Here is a 17347-nt window from a genome sequence, read left to right as displayed (position 1 = left end):
GTTTTCTGAGCTACTAGGATTACAGGCGTGAATCAATGGCACCTGGTTTACAGATACTTTAAAAAGGACTAAACATGGACTGGGTGTTTGGCCTAATGCTACAGTGTTTGCCTAGCACTCATGAAGAACTGGGTTGGATTCCTTGGTACCACACACATAGAAAAAAACCCAGGGCTGGGAGTTTGGCCTAGTGGTAGAGTGCTTGCCTAGCATGCATGAGGACCTGGGTTCAATTCCTCAGTACCACATACGTAGAAAAAAGCCGGAAGTGGTGCTGAGGCTCAAGTGGTAGAGCTCTAGCCTTGAGAAAGTCCAAGGACAGTGCTCAGGCCCTGAGTTCAAGCCTAGGACTGGCAAAAAAAAAACCAAAACCAAAACCAACCAAACAAAAAAAAACCCAGAAGTGGTGCTGTGGCTCAAGTGGTAGAGCTCTAGCCTTGAGAAAAAAAAACCCAAGGACACTGCTCAGGCCCTGGGCTTAAGCCCAGGACTGGCAAAAAAAGAAAAAAAAAAAAAAACCCCAACAAAACCCCAAAAACAAGTCCACATACATATCCTATTTGGTATGGCTGGTGACGGGTTATCTAGGTTTTCCCTATGGCATTCTCCCCAAAATGCTGTAGGAATCTACTAGTTCGTAATCGTCCCATTACTATCTTAGAACCCACCATTGGCCTATCATTGCTTGCCTGGATTACTATACTTTCTGAACTGTTGCCCAGCTTCTATGAATCTCTCCCCAAGGAGGAGAGATTCATGGACCTTACACAGTAACAAGCTTCCCCCCAGAGCTTGAACCCAGGGAATATCTGATGGAATAATGGTCATATTTGAGGCATCTCCAGAGCCACTGGGCTACTGCAAAGTAGATGACATAAAGATATTTAGTTTAGGCTGGGAATGGGCCTAGTGATGAGTGCTTGCCTAGCATGCATGAAGCCCAGGGTTCGATTCCTCAGTATCAGATATTGTCTAAAAACTGTCTACATAGGGCCAGAAAATCCAGAAGTGTCACTGTGGCTCAAGTGGCAGGGTGCTAGCTTTGAGGAAAAAGTGTCCAAGGACAGTGCCCAGGCCCTGAGTTCAGGCCCCGGGACTGGCAAAACAAAAACAAAAAACTGTCTATATATACATATTTAATTTTTCTTTTCTTCCGTGGATTGCTTCAGCAGGGGCAGAAACTTCTTGTTTGGATTTCTAGGCCATTTTGGTAAGAGATCTAATAATATGCTATTATTGAAATTATGTACACGTTCTCTCCTGGATTAGACTATAAGCTCCGTGACAAGTGACTTTTGTCTACCCTAAAAACTTTTTAAATCAATGCACTAAGTTCCACATCAAAATAATACCTGACTGCTTTTCAACCCAGGCCCCTGTGCTTGGTAGGACAGGTTCTCTATTGCTGAGGCGCTCCTATGATCACTTTTGGAAGAGCAAACCAACTTGCTACTTATTCCTTGTTCAAGTGCATGCCTTGACTGCAGCTACCTATTTTAGACTTGCTGTTGTAGCTGGCGTGACAGGTGTCATTTCTTCCACTGAGAAATAAGTCTTTAACAACTCTTCTGCCCAGAATGGTCTTGAGCCATATCTTCTCTATCTCAGCTTTCCAAGTAGCTAAGATTACAGGCCCCTGGTCTGACAAAGGTTGGACTTAAATACTCATTTGATCTTAATCGAAAGGGAAGGGTGAAGGACGATTAATCTGTATCGGTGACCTCATTATGGATATCCTGTATGAGTATCTTCTCCTGAATGTAGGTCTACCTTACCCTTGGTCAGGAGAGAACATTAGGACAATCCAACAAGGTAAGGCCACAAAGTCAACAAAGAAGTTCTTAACTTTATGATTATTATGGTTAAGAATTTTATTATCAAAATTATTACATCTCTTGTGAAAGTTCAAATGTTACAGCAAGGTGTAAACACTCCACTTGAGAAAGAAGTGCTACTTCTTTCCTTCCAAGAGTTCCCCCCTCCCCCCGCCCCCACCCCCCCCAGAGGTCTGGTCTTGACAGCACCCTGCCCACACAGAGTGGCTGGGGTCTCTGCACGTGCCAGGCAGGGTGAGGGCCGCCTGCCCGCTGGCCTCTCTCCTTGGCTAATAGCCAAGGGGAGAATGCAAACCCCAGCCCAATGGAGAGACATTTACATACGTTTTATATAATATACAAAGAAACCGGCATCCCAGGCAACATGATTTCCACTCCCAATGCTCTCCCAGACTGATGGGTTTGTGGGGGAAACAAAAAGAAAGGTACTCTGCTGAGGTCTCAGCATAAAATAATAGAAATCTCCCCTCATTTGAGCAAACACCTGATTTCAATTTTGAAAAGTGAAATTTTGTAACAGTCACACACAAAGAGAGAAGGCTGTGCATATGATAGTTGTAGGACAGGATAGAAAAGGGGATGCAAGAGGCTTGGGATAAAAGGAGAAAACAAATGAGAAAGTAGAAGGGAGACTCACAGTATTATCTTGTCCAAAAGAAAAGAAGTAAGGTCCACTGCAGCACCAGGGATTACACCTGTCATATACTCACTACCCCTACCGTGGTTATAACTGAATACAAAATTAGATAAATAAAAACACGCCGGATATTACAGTAAACAAGTGAAAGAAAGAAGCTGGCAACCATATGGAATTTAAAAAGATTGTGTACCCCACCTGGCTGGCTCCAAGGCTCCTCCAGGGGTGTACAACAGGCACAATGCACTGATGGGGAGAAGCCAGTCTGTTCTCATCTCTCATCCAGAACAGTGTTAGGGGTGTGGGTGGGGCTTAGTAACTCTCTCACCAGCCCACTCTCACATAAGCATCCCCCCAAAGAAACGTGGGGCAGGCCCACACACAATCACAGTCCTGTCGGTGCCATTCTACCAACCTATATCCCCATGCTTACCCTGCAGCCACGCGTGCACACTTCCCAATTAGGAAGGCAGACCTACCCATGAGATCAAGTCTTGATTAACTGGGAGTCAAAACAAAACAACAAAAAATACCAACAAAACAAAAAACCAAAAAAAAAACAAAAAAACAAAACAAAAAAAAACCCCTCCAAACTTCAAAGTATTCCCAGACCACTCCGACTGCTCTAATTAAATCCTCTCTCCCAAGCTGGTAAGCAGGAACACAAGGGGACCACCTCTTTCTCAATTCACTTTTCTCTACTTACTTCATGGGTTTTGAAGCTCTGAAATGGTATGAGGAGGAGGAGTCGGATGGTAACAGTTGGGCCTCAATCTATGTAGATAATCTGCTCCCAAATAATCAAGAACTGACCATGAGGTCTTCAGAGAGCCAAGCACTCCTCAATCAGAGCAAGCTCCAAGCTTTACTTTCCGTGCCTCTTACTTGGTGATTTTATGACAAAGGTAGGGAGTACTCTTGCTGGACACTCCCTTGGACACACACCTGCTTCTGGAATGGTTGTCTTAGGGTGACATTTATATACCTACCTTTTTTTCCCTCGAGTGCATAAAACCCTAACACTATTCAAATGGCTTGGGGCTTTGAGATTGGCTCTTTTGAAAGGAAAAAAAATTCTTATTATTTATTTAAAAAGATGTCCTCACTGCACAAGTGACTACGGGCTACAAGCAAGGATGGGAGACAGAGGCTTCAACACAACTCATTGCACTTAGAACCGTTACTAACCAGAACACCATTTGCTTGTCAACAATGTACCCTTAACAGCAGGGAGAAACTTCTTTATAGTCTCTGCTTCAGACAAGATTTACATCGTTCTCCAAGGCCAGAGGCCAGTCGCGACCACAAGTCTTGTTTCTTGCAGACCAGACCCAAACCTCTGGCATTTTGCAACCCCCTTCACCAGCAATATGCTCGGCCAAGGTTCCAGAGGCAGCTGGAAGGAAGCAGCTATGGGCTTGTTCAGTTCTGTTCGCCCATATCCAGAAGCCCTAGGAAAGTCCTGTCTGAGTCTTGACTCCTGACCCTTGCAGTGGCTGGAGTCGGTACTGGTGCACACTCCCACTCCCACGGTGTGGGTAGTGCTGTGAATTGGAAACCGCAGATACCCTGGAGGCCTGATAGGCAGCTGACTGCCCAGCAGCGGGCAGACTGATAGTCCGTACATCAGATGGCAATGACGACCTAGAGTTCTGAGGAAAGGAGGTGGAACTCAGAGTTCCTGTGCTGGACTGAGAAACTGAGTCTGAGGTTGGTGAGTCTGAGGGGCCCTGCAGGGTAGGGCTAGCAGCACTAGAAGGACAGCTCCTCCTTGGAAGATTGCTGCCAGTGCTGTTTCCAGAATGGGGCTGGCTGCTGTAATACCCTGGTGTCCCCGTAAATGGGGCCATCGAGTCTGTGGACACAGGGTGGGCTGGGCTAGGGTAGGAGGTGGAAGAGAGGGATGATTCTGAAGAGCCTTGTGAGGGGGGATTTCCAGGTCTCAGTGCAGCAGTTCGATAACTGTATCCTGGAGATTGGGCAGGATGTCCTCTAAAGGGGGAGGAGCTCTGTTGGAGGAGGCTTTGTGACTCTGTCCGTGGACTATCACACTGCAGGAGCTAGAAAGGATGAGGAGGAAAGCAGAAGGGGGTGAGTAGGTTTCTCCAGCAGCTTGTAAATCTTTATAACATCCCATTTTCCCTCTTCTGTATTTTCTTGTCTTATTACAAGAATACTGGGGTAGTAACAGGGTTATTTGAGATCATCTTATTTACTTGTCTAGTATAATATACCTGAGGGTGAGCAGATAACTTAAATTTCAAGTCTCCTGAAACTATAGTCTCAATGCACACGATGAATAGGCTGATAAAACATCAAAAGGCAGCATAGGGGCCTATGGTTAAAAGTCAGCCACTCCTTGACTTACCTGGTAGCTGTATCTGGAAGGGCTGTAAACGGTGGCTCCTTTAGAGAGCGCTGAGCTCAATGTTTCTGAGCTTTCTCCATCTGCAGGTTCTGGAAGGTATCATAAAATCAACCTGGCTTCTCAGAACAAGAAATAGCCCTTGTTCATTCAAATGACCAGTGCCATCACCAACCCATGCTGCTCTCTTTGTGACAAATTGAGTGAATGCAGCATGCCAGGAGGGTAAAAGGAGTGGTTAAAAATATGCTATGTTTTAAATGCCTGATCTCATTTTCCTTTCCTTCTTTCTCTTCATCCTTCAAGGTGGAGTTCCAGGACTTGGGAGAGATGGTAGTTATAGAAAGGTATCCCTTGGGGAAAAAGAGCAGACAAAGAGCAAGCAATGCCGTATCTTATTTTGTAGCCTTAATGAGCAACACTGAGCTGGAACCTAGCATACAGAAAAGCCCAAGTGCATCAGAAACGGACTCACCTTATCTCAGCATTTGATGCGTCATGCAGCCCTAGCTCATGTGTCCCCAGCCCTGCTTGTCGGAAGGCCATGTGCTTACCTGAGTCTTTCTCGGTGATGCTACTCTCCCATGTGGGGGAAGGTTCTCCCTTTTGGGCCACTCTCACACTGCTTCGGAGAACCTTTGGGATACTTCCTCCTTCTCGGAGTCGTTCTACTGATGTGGGGACCATCCTGTAAAGATACCAGGTTACAAGTTTAACAGGACTGAAGAGCTAAGAGTATGAAACAAAGGAAGGATTGACAAAAATGCTCTTAAGACATTCTCAAACACTGTATTCTTCAGGATCTTTAAAGCCAGGCATTGGTGCAGGGCCTAGTGGCTCAAGCTATAACCTTAGCCATTCAGGAGGCTGAGACCTGAGCATCATGGCTGAAAGGTCGCCCCAACAGAAAAACCTGAGACTCTTAACTCCAATTAACTACCAAGAAATCCAGAAGTGAGGTTGTGGTTAGCCTTGAGCACAAAGGTATAGGGACAAGTGCCCAAGCTCTGACTAAGTCCTAGACTGGCAAGTGCATACACGCATGTAGACATGCACATGCACACACACGTTAGTTTTAGGCTAAAAGCATAGTTCAAATGCAGGGTCTCTGCCTAGAATTTCCTTCTGACTGAAAACTCCAGTCCTGTCCCTCTCAAAGTTAATTTCAATTTTTTTTTTTTGGCACCAGAGTTTGAAGTCAAGATCTCACACTATCACTTAGCTTTTTTCCTCAAGGCTAACCACATGGAAATGTTAAATCTTGTCTGTAAAATGGCATGCTAGATAAACATTTCCTAGATTAGTGAATATAATCTGAGCCATGTCTCTTTTTCCCAAGACTCAATTTCAGTTCAAGATCACTGTATGTTTTACTCATCTGGTACTAGTACTATGTTTTTTTGTGGGTCATGGGGCTTGGACTCTGGGCCTAGGTGCTGTCCCTGAGCATTTTCAGCTCAAGGCTATCGCCTTACCCCTTGAATCATTTCCAGTTTTCTAGTGGCTAATTGGAGATATGAGTCTCATGGATTTTTTTTTTTGCCAGTCCTGGGGCTTGAACTCAGGACCTGAACACGGTCCTTGGGCTTTCCTCAAGAATAGCACTCTACTACTTTAGTCACAGCACCATTTTTGGCTTTTCTATGTATGTGGTACTGAGAAATCCAACCTGGGTCTTTGTGCATGGTAGGCAAGCACTCTACCACTAGGCCAAACTCCCAGCCCAAGTCTCAGTTTTTAGTGCCTGGGTTGGCTTTGAACCATGATCCTCAGATCTCAGCCTTCTGAGTGATAGGATGACAGACCATTGTGGCCCTCGTTACTAGTACTATTTTTATGTCTGCTAAATCATACAAGCCCTTGAAGACTTGTCGTTATCACTATGTTAATGCTTGTGCACTGAACAGAGAAATCTGTTGCCAATTCAAGTAAAACTTTAGGTTAGACTTCTGATGAGGTAGTTTCAGGCAGCCAATTTATCACTGACCCCATACCTCTAGCCCAGAGAGGCAGTTTGAGTGTCTACCAAATATAATAGCCGCTGGAGAGTTGCAACTATGTTGTCTGAACTTCAGGCCTGCTAGATGTGGCAAGTACTATTAAGTCAGCTAAGGATAGCCTACACTGTTGCCTCGTCTCGCAGGTTAGTTGTCATACATTACAAGCCTTCTTGAACTTAACATAAACTTACCACCTACTGCTGATATTCTCTTGAGGTCTGCAGTGAGATGAAGTGCCCCTGGAATCTGATGGGCTTACTGCCTCCGAGTGTGACATAGAGGAATGAGACGGGGAAAACTTTCTGTGAGGGGAGGATGGGGCTCGAGCCGAGGATCCCTCAGCACCATGGGCACCAGTGTCAGAAACAGAGTTACTGCTGCCCTGCCCAGCTCCTGTTGACTTGCTTTTGTTCTGGGCCGAGTCACTGCCCCCACCAGAATTCTCCTTGGCTTCTTGTTTCCGTTTGCGGTACTCCAGCAGGGACACCTAGAAAGGAAAAGAAACAGTATTCTAGCTGGACAGCACTAGCGGGTCAGTGGTAATGGAAAGCACTTTGGTATAAAATGAAAGGCTTTCTGCTCTCTGCACCCAAGTGCTGGGATTTAAGACATCATTATGTAGACCCTCCAAGGTTCATTTCTAGGGCAGCCCTAGAGATGTTTCAAAACAACCATGAACACCCCCCTCCCCCAACCCATTTTGGGACTTGGTGATTTCCAGGGCAGGAAAACTTAGAAGTCTGTTAATTAGCAAGCTCTGCAAGGCCAGACTTGGCCTGTTTCATAATGTACTTTCCTCTTGTATCCCCTCTCCTTTCACTAGGCACAATAATCATTCTCACCTGTTTACACCACACTGTGCCCCTACTACCTACCCAGTAAAGGGTCACAGATGAACTCTCTATTGTACTATATACTCAGCCCCATTTGCTAGCTGCTTGATTTCTGCCCAGGTCAGGATGCTAAATGGTTCTTAGCATGTGGAAACAACTTTCAGAACTCTATCACCACTGCAATTAATGACTTATTTCCTTACATTACAGGACAAAATGCTATGTCCTGGGCCTTGAACTGAAGGCCTGAGGCTATCCCCAAGCTTTTGTGCTCAAGGCTAATGCTCTATCACCTGAGCCACAGTTCTACTTCTGGATTTTCGGTGGCTAACTGGAGATAAGAATCCTATGGACTGGGCCGGGAGTTTGGCCTAGTGGTTAAAGTGCTTGCCTAGCATGCACGAAGACCCGGGTTCGATTCCTCAGTACCACATACATAGAAAAAAAAAGTCAGAAAATGGTGCTGAGGCTCCAGTGGTAGAGCTCTAGCCTTGAGAAAGTCCAAGGACAGTGCTCAGGCCCTGAGCTCAAGCCCAGGACTGGCAAAAAAAAAAAAAAAAAAAAAAGAATAAAAGAATCCTATGGACTTTCTTGCGTGGGCTGGCTTTGAACCATGTCTTTCTGAGAAACTAATTAGGATTATAGGCATGAGTTACCAGTGCCAGGCTGCCCCACATTTTTTGTTGTTATTGGTCATGGGACTTCAACTCAGAACTCAGGGCCTGCATGCTGTCCTTGAGCTTTTCTGTTAAAGGCAAATGACTTTGAACCACAGTTCTACTTCCAGTTTTTAAGTGGTTCATTGATAAGGAGTCTGGGGGGAGGGGAGGAGGGAGGTATTAGGGGTTTTTGTTTTTGTTGTTGACAGTGGGACTTGAACTCTGGGCCTGAGCACTGTCCCCAAGCTCTTTAACTCAAGGCTAGTGCTCTACCACTTGAGCCACAGTGACATTTCCAGTTTTTTAGTGGTTAACTGGACATAAGAGTCTCACAGAAATTAGTGCCCAGGCTGCCTCTGAATCACGATCCTCAGATCTCAGCCTAAGTAGCTAGGATTGTAGGTGTGAGCCACTGGACCCAGCTTCAACCCACTTTATGCCTGGCTGGTGATTTCTTCTCTTTCTCTTCTTTACAGTGCTAGGACTTGAACCCAAGACTTTAAGCATGCTGTATAAGATGTCTAACACAGAGGCACATCTTTGCCCTCATAGCTATTTACGAAACCCACTAAACCCACTCTACTAAAACAGTCTTGATTCTCATTGCACATAGCAGAGACTAAGGTGTTATCTGAGAACAGTGTTGAGCACACATCTGGAACTCTTACTGGGTTAATGTTCTTCAATAGGGGATCCATGGTACAGAAACACTTACCTTTTTCCTTTGTGGTGGGTTCTGGGGGGCAGATGGAACTCCATCACAGGCACGTTCACCACCAGGTGACATGGATCCACGAGAGAGGTCTTTCATAAAGCCATGCTCATATCTGCTAGAAAATCCTTCTGCAGGGGAACAATATCCCCCATCCAAATGCAAAGGTTTCCTATCCCCTACTAGAGGAGACCCTCTATATAATCCATCTGCTCGAGGCATAGCGTTCAAAGGGGAATAGGCATACATCAAGTTGAACTCTGTCCGAAATGCCTGGTCTGAGTTTTTCACAAGACTTTGAGGTCCATCTCCACTCCTACTTGGGAAGCCAGTCTCTGGGGTGGGCCCAAGAGAGGGATGAGGGGCCAGGTCAGAATGACCTGAGTTAAACAGGGAAGGTCTCTCAGCACAGCTGTTAGTGTTGGAGTCATGATATCCTACTTTTGTCAAATCCAGGTCTTTCCGGTGGCAAAGCTGAAGAATAAAAATCAAGGGAGACAAGGGGCAGGGAAAAAGGAAGAAGTCAGAGGAGAAAACGGGAGGGGCAAGAGAGGCACAGGTAAACAAGGAAAGGTAAAAGGAATGGAAATAGGAAAGTCATTAATATCTGCAAAAAGTCCCAATGCAACAGTGTATATAAATCCTGGCAGATTTCCCAAAATGCTCTAAAGTCTTTCTGGATAAGAATATTGGGGAGTCAGAATTTGGTGACTATTTTGCTGGCTTGGCCTTTCACCAGGCTGAGTCACCTTGCACCTACACTAAGGGGGTGGTGGTGGTATATCAGGGATTTACCTGAGCCCCATGCACAATATACAAGGGTCTAAAGATAACTGGCTTCTGAAATCATTTCCAGGTTAATACTGATGGAAGGTGGGAGAGAAAAAGGACAGAAAAAACGAGAAAGTAGATGAAAAAGCAAGTACTTGTTACTGGTTCAGTGAAGGAGAATAGTGTTAAAGACACCAACCAACCAGTTCTTCACTCACTTCCACTGTGAATTAGGTGGGTTTCTCACACAACTTTCTGGCAATTCAAATCTCTATATCCTCTCATGCATACCAACATACAAGATTACTAATGCCCATCACTAAAGAGCATGTGAAATGCTGAAATGTTGCAAAACTAGAACTCCACCTACAATTTGGTTATCATGACAAGATAAACTGAGATTATTCCACCACTAGGACAGTTGTAGCTAGACTATAAAACTGGTACCAGAAACCCAAATACCATACCATTTCAATCGACTGATGCAGAGAAGAAAATGAACCTTACTTTCCTAGTAAGATTAGAAAATCTCTAGTAAGCTACTAGAAGGAATAGCAATCCTTACAGTTCATGTCACAGTAATTTATAAAATCCTTTTGCTAGGAAATTTGGTTAATCCTCATGGACTTTAGTCATATATTGTACATATATATACACATACACACACACACACATATATAGACACACATATGTATTTAAAATCAGAAGTGAGTGGGGTTAAAGTTCAGTTGATTTCTGAAGAGTAAGGAGACTATAACATTCTCTTCAAGAGGGAAAAAATTCCATTTATTTATTCAGATCATAGGGCTTAAGTGTGAATTTAGCATTTCCACAGCAGTAGTACTTGGCTGATATTTCCAGGAGAACAAGCCACTGCAGAACAGAGAGGGAGAAGTATGACAAAAAAGCCACAGACTGATTTAATTTCCCTGTATGTCAGACCTATGAAGAAGTGGAAATACAGGAAAGCTGTGAGGTAGAATGATTTGTTTTCATGAAGAGGGTCAATCTATCTATCAACCAAAGTCAAAATATCAGTTATACAGTTGTCATATGAACCCTGAAACAAGGCATGAGTCCCTGCCCAGCTCTTCCAATGTAAGCTACCCAATTAATACTAGATGATAGCTTCTACCCAATACTTAATCACCTTTCCTTATTTGTTAAAGACAGTCACAGATTTAACAGCTTTTAAGCTTGACTTCTAGATCCTATTCCTCCTTTCATAGAACTCTTCAGCCACCCCTTCCCCAGTGAACAGAAACAAGCCCCATCATATACACACAGCTATGTATTTCCTCTTTCTTAGTCCATAATCGAGTGTTACACAGGAAGATTTGTTCAAAGTTCAGTGACTAGTTGGCCGCCCTCCAGCCCGTGACCCGATTCACTCAGAGCCCCAACCCTCCCACACACTCACGCACACTCAGCCTCCAAGTGTGATTGAGATGGTGTGATAACTACCTCGGGTGACAGGGACTCGGGCCTATGCGCAGGGGAACTCTCAGGGGAGGATATGTTCTAGAGGAGGGAAAAGCATCTTGTTATTCATCCACTCCAAGTTAAGAAGCAAAACAAAACAAACAAAAAAATAAAAGCAAGCAGAGATGTGAGCCACAACTTTTGTTGGTGGGTTGGATTAAGAATGCATAGGGGAAACGTGTAACTGCGAACTCATCTCAGTGGACAGAATGACTTGTTAAAATGCTTCCTGATTGTCTTGAAAGCATTTTCGGTTAAACTGGTTATATTGCATGCTGTAAGTAAACATCTCAAGCATAAACCAGGAAAAGTTAGGTGAAAGCTTAGTGTCCTATTTCCTTATTTTCAGATGAAAATTTAGCAACCTACAGTATTTATTATTGGGGGCTAACCTTCCCCTTATTCCTTTTTGTAAGAACCCTTCACTTTACATCCCTTCTGCTGGTCAGCGAGTCTTCACTCTCTTACATGCTTCAGCCCATTACTGTTATTCTGGAAGATAACTCAGCGTGCTGGGGGACTGACAAAGTGAAGGAGATGGCCAGAACCTTCTTTGGTCAGTTACAGAAGGTCTGAACCAGAGAATCCATATTTACATGCTGGATGTGACTTTTGGCATAATGTAACTGGACTGGAGCACTTCTTTCATGGTTTTTTTGATTAACATACACTGTTGGGAACATAAGTAAACAACAACAAAAAGAAACATGTGTATATACACTTGAGAGTCCCTCAGGCCTACAGGGACTAGAACTTTACTGAGATAACATTTCCCTAACAAATAATGATCTCTTCATGGGGAGATCCAAATGACAACACGTGAAGAAAGTGAAAAGGGCTGAGGAAAGGGCAAGATTCCAAATGCGTAGAACAAGCAAGCAACTGTTGTCTGGTGGCAGACATGTTGTGGTAGGATTAATGGACTGCTTCCGCAGAATAAGAGAAAGGGGCTTGCTTCATGCTTTGTATGCGTCAGAGCTGGATATGGAATTTAGTGCAGAGAGAAAAGGAAGCGTTATGCTGGTGAAAAGGAGAGTTAACCAGGTCTGCTTGATCAGCGTTATATTTTCCTCTTCTAGATGCTTTCCCCTGCAGAAGGTTCTGCTTTCCTCCATCTACTCCCTTTCCTTAACCATGAAGATGTCTCAATATTCTAAATGCTTTATGCTCAAAAAAAAAAAAAAAAAAAGTTCATGGGAGCTGAGTGCAGTGGCTCACGCTTGTAATCCTACTTACTCAGGAGGCTGAGAGCTGAGGATCGAGGTTCAAAGCCAGCCCGGGCACTAGATTCTTTATCTCCAGTTAACCACTAGAAAATGGGAAGTAGGGCTGTGGCTCAAGGGGTAGGGTGGTAGCCATGAGCGTTGAAGAGCTCAGGGACAGTGTGCAGGGCCAGAGATGAAGCTCCATGACAGACAGACAGACAAAAAAAAAAAAAGTCTGAGATCTGAGGATTGTGGTTCAAAGATAGCTCAGGCACAAGAAAGTCTGTTAGACTCATCTCCAGTTAACTACCAAAAACCAGAAGAGGCGCTGTGGATCAAGTGGTAGAGCGTTAGCCTTGAGCTCAAGAGCTCAGGAATAGTGCCAAAGTCTAGAGTTCAAACCCTATGACCAACAAAAAACAAAAAACTTTCCCAAATGAGGTTGATATTTACTTCTGACACCCTTTTGATATTTCTCTGAGCTACGAATTTGACAGAAAAAGGGCTCGCTATCAATCTTTCTACACTGGAATATAGGAAAAAGTGTGGCTATCAGAATGGTGATAAGGAAGAGGTGAGATTGGTTCATTAGATGAAAAAGGTCACATTTCCTTAAATCACAAGAATAATAGATTTCTTCCCCACCAGGCATTCTATTAATGTGTTTAGATCGTCATTACAATGACAGTTTAAAAAACAACAACAAAAACCATGGTATTTCAAAGTTAATCAAAAGGCTACAGGAAATGGAAATGTGTTTGAGCACTGGTGGTTCATGCCTGTAATCCCAGCTACTCAGGAGGCTCGAGGAGATATGAGGCTAGAGGTTCAAAGCCAGCCTGGGCATGAAAGTCCGTGGGACTCTCATCTCCAGGTCCATAGGTCTAGCCCCACACCCCCCCCCCACAAAAAAAGTGCCAAGTCCTAAACTAGCTTGTTTTTGAATAAGATTCAGCTTCTAGCTTAAGTAATTTCACAGAAATAAAACTTGCCATGGGGGGCCAGGAGTGTAGCCAGAGTAGAATGCTTGCCTAGCATGCTTTGGAAGCCCGGGGTTCAATTCCTCAGTACCACATACAGAGAAAATGCCAAATGGTATTGTGGCTCAAGTGGCAGAGCAATAACCTTGAGCAAAAGTGCTCAAGGAGAGTGCCTAGTCCCTGAATTCAAGCCCAGGACTGGCAAACAAACAAACAAACAAGAAACTTGCCTTGGTCAAGTATGTAATTCTATTCATATAATTTGATTGCTTTCTATGCAGACATGAGTCTTATGATATCTTACTTTATAAAACTTGAATTGTTGCCAGGTGCTGGTGGCTCATACCTGTAATCCTAGCTATTCAGAAGGTTGACATCTGAGAATCGAGGTTTGATGCCAACCCAGAAAGCAAAGTCTCCAAGAGTCTAATCTCCAATTAACTAACTACTCAAAGACTAGAAGTGGAGCTGTGGCCCAAAGTGGTAGAGCCCTAGCCTTGGGCAAAAAACTCAGAAACTGTGTCCAGGCCCGGAGTTCGAGCCCCATGACAAAAAAACAAACAAGAACAACAACAAAAAACTAGTGCCAACAAAAAACACACTTGAGTTGCTAACTGAAAAGTCAAAGTTAGAAAGGTCTGAATTAGTTGGTATAGTATTTGGCTAAAAATACCACAGTAGATAGGTATGGGAGGGGAAAATGTGAAAAGTGAAGGAAGGGTGACACTGTCCTCATTACTAAGTTGAGAGGCAACCTCTCTGTGTAACACCTTAATAATTTTCCTAGGTACCAGAAGGTTGTTTTTCCATGCAGAAAGAAGTCTGCTCCAAAATCAAGTTTGTATGTCTAGAATTATGCTCTCAGCACTGTTTTTTGTTTCCTTTCATCTTCCTCTTTTTCTTGTTTGGCTAGTCCTGGGCTTGAGCTCAGGTCCTGAGCACTGTCCTCGGACTTTCTCAAGGCTAGAGCTCTATGACTGGAACCTCAGCACCACTTCTGGATTTTTTCTATGTATGTGGTACCAAGGAATGGAACCCGGGTCTTTGTACACGCTAGGCAAGCACTCTACCACCAGGGCAAACTCCTGGCCTTGTTTCCTTTCTTACTCAGAAAAAAAAATCTAGTTTTCTTTTTTCTTTTGAACTCAGGGTCTGAGCATTGTCCATGAGCATTTTTTTTTTTTTTTTTTTTTTTTGCTTGAGGTTACCATTCTACTAATTTGAGTCACAGCACCAACCACTTTTGGCCTTTTCTGTGTCTATGGTACCCAAGAATTGGACCCAGAGTTCCCTGCATGCTAGGCAAGCAATCTACTACTAGGTCATGCTCCCAGCCCTCCCAGCTCCTTTTGTGTTATTTTTTCAAGATAAGGTCTTGTTTTATGCATGGGTCAAGCCTGTACTATGATACTCTTGTTTGGGCTTCTTTGCATTGCTGAGATTTGGGAGCATGACATTTTTCCCAGTCTTTTGTCATGATGAGATATTGCCAGATTTCTTTTTTGGTCAAGGCTAGCCTCATAATAACTTAGATAATAGATGCTGCTGCAATTGACTGAATAAATTGGTTAATACACATGGATTATATTAAAACCTGTCCCCAAACTTAAATATTAAAGTGACAAGTGCTAACAATCCAAACAATGATAGTTTGTCTTGCTAAATACTCACAGACTTCTCATTCCTAACATGAGGAAAACAAACAAGCAAACAAAAAAATCCCACATTCATCCTAAGTACCTTGACAATGCTAAATTTCTGTTCCCTGAGGCCACAATAAAAATACCAAATAATCTGGGAAAGATACCCTACTCATTTAAAGGCCTAGACACAGAAAAGATACACTCTGGGCTGCCAGGCTGGTGTCACTAATGGGTACCTATAGGTACCTAGAAGCCTCTTTTGACCAAGATGTCATTAAACATGAAAAATTCAGCACGTTTACTACCTAAAATTAAGGACACATAGGGAATGACTGGATGCCAAAGACAGATGACTGCTCCTAATCTGGGAAGTATGGGGCTTGCCAAGATGGAAGGTTAATAGGTGAAGAGGCCACGCTGACTTTGAAGTTTCCTGCTCTTGTGGTGAGATGAGAAAGGAAGACAGTTAAGGGACACTGAAATGGTACTGTATTTGAGATGAAGAGGTACAAACAATAACTTTGATATCTGGCACTCCTAACAACACACCCAAATCACCTCAAACTGCAGAGGAGTGTTGCAGCGACTAGCAGTAGTAAGGGACGTGACTGGCGAGAACATGAGGCTGTATCCATTTCGACACTCTTCTTCTCCTGGATGATTTTGGCCAGGGGTGGTCAGCTGGGGGCTCTTGGAACCTGAACTGGGAGGTGGTGGTGTGACCGGAGACAAAGGCCGAAGTAACTTGGTGACATTCTGCTCCATCAAATAGCGAGACTTCCATTTCTTTAATGGGCTCAACAAATCTGGGAAATATAAATGTTGAATGAGAGTTGAATCACAGATAAATGGAAGGCTTCATTAAAACCATTAAATCGCTAACATCATTTCCAGTCAAACCAAAAGATAGCAGAAATTAATTACTACACTGAAAATAATTCTCAAAGCACTATGTCTCAGAGAAACTCCAAATGAATCTGTCAACCTTAGTAACTGACACCTAAGAAGATACTCTATTTAAGAGCCAACTATAAACTTCTGAATGGGGCCTGCAGTCCTAGTTACCTAGGAGGCCAAGATGTGGGGATCAAAGTTTGAAACCAGCCTGGGCAGACAAAGCCGTAACACTTTCAAAGAAAAACACTGCTAATATGATTTAATTTAAACAAATCCACTACCATCCTTTCTAGGTTAAAAGAAGACTCTACAGTACATAATCATTATCAATTAAATAGTAAAGTTCATCATCACTAGAGCATAGTGAAAACTGTGACCCAAAAAGCAATATATGTGGATGATATTTCACATAGCTCTCTTTAGCTCAAGACTAGCACTTTTACTTGAGCCACAGTGCCAGAGATAAGAATCTTACAGACTTCTTGCCTGGGCTGGCTTTGAACCACGGTGGTCGGATCTCAGCCCCCTAGGTAGCAAGGATTACAGGTGTGAGCCACCAGCGCCCAGCATAATCACCTTTTACACATGGGACTGTGAGTTTTGCCTAGTGGTAAAGTACTTGTCTAGCATGCACAAAGACTGGGGATAGATTCCTTGGTACTACATACAAAGAAAAGCTGGAAGTGGTACTGTGGCTCAAGTGGTAGAGCACTAGCCCAAGGACAGTGCCCAGGCCTGAGCTCAAGCCCTAGGCCTGGCCAAAAACAACAACAAAAAAGGCTTACACATGCTTATTGATCATGAATGTATTCTCTTTTGTTTGTGTATGTGTGTGTGTGCGCGCACACATTGGTAGTGGGGCTTGAACTCAGAGCCTCATGCTCTTGTCCGGTTTCACATTTATTTCCAATTTTTTTGCTGGTTAATTGGAGATAAGTCTGGGCAGGCTTTGGAACTTGGATCTCAGCCTCCTGACAGGATTACAGGAGTAAACTACTAGTACCAAGCTATGTATATGTATGTATTGAATCTTATATGAACTGCCTGCTTACATATTACACTACATTCGACCAATGTTAGTATTTTTATTCACTTATAAGGAGTACCTAAATAATGATATTGTTGCTAAACAATATTAGCAATAGTCTGGCCTAGGTGGCTCATGCCTATAATCCAGCTAATCTGGAGGCTAAAATAAGAAGATCTCTGGTTTGCAATCAACTCAGATACTCAGGGCCTGAATGCTGTCCCTAAGCACTTTTGCTTAAGCCTATAGCACTCTATCACTTATAGTTAACTATGCCATTTTACAAAAGAGTACAAAAACA

At 43.6% G+C, this 17347-nt stretch overlaps 1 protein-coding gene across 19 annotated transcripts in view; it reads right to left on the bottom strand.

Moving 5' to 3' along the window:
• Window positions 1-1980: 1980 nt before the first annotated feature.
• Window positions 1981-17347, bottom strand: part of Setd5 (SET domain containing 5) — a 76618-nt gene continuing 61251 nt past the window's right edge. For 12 of the 19 annotated variants that reach the window (XM_090323788.1, XM_090323787.1, XM_090323795.1 and 9 more), the window contains 7 exons: window positions 15681-15928; window positions 11277-11333; window positions 9045-9515; window positions 7029-7324; window positions 5392-5525; window positions 4841-4929; window positions 1981-4532 (listed from right to left, as the gene is read on the bottom strand). In XM_090323788.1, the coding sequence (XP_090179914.1) occupies window positions 3924-4532; window positions 4841-4929; window positions 5392-5525; window positions 7029-7324; window positions 9045-9515; window positions 11277-11333; window positions 15681-15928 (1904 nt within the window). In that variant the 3' untranslated portion in view covers window positions 1981-3923. The remainder of the gene's footprint in view (window positions 4533-4840; window positions 4930-5391; window positions 5526-7028; window positions 7325-9044; window positions 9516-11276; window positions 11334-15680; window positions 15929-17347) is intronic. The other 7 variants (XM_090323796.1, XM_090323799.1, XM_090323797.1 and 4 more) reach the window with 1 other exon arrangement.

The sequence above is a fragment of the Megascapheus bottae genome, chromosome 33, assembly GCF_031878675.1.
Source record: "Megascapheus bottae isolate mThoBot1 chromosome 33, mThoBot2.hap1, whole genome shotgun sequence".
NCBI classification, from domain to species: domain Eukaryota; kingdom Metazoa; phylum Chordata; class Mammalia; order Rodentia; family Geomyidae; genus Megascapheus; species Megascapheus bottae.
Note: the sequence above shows the minus strand (reverse complement) of the source record. Positions and strands in the feature narration are given on the sequence as shown.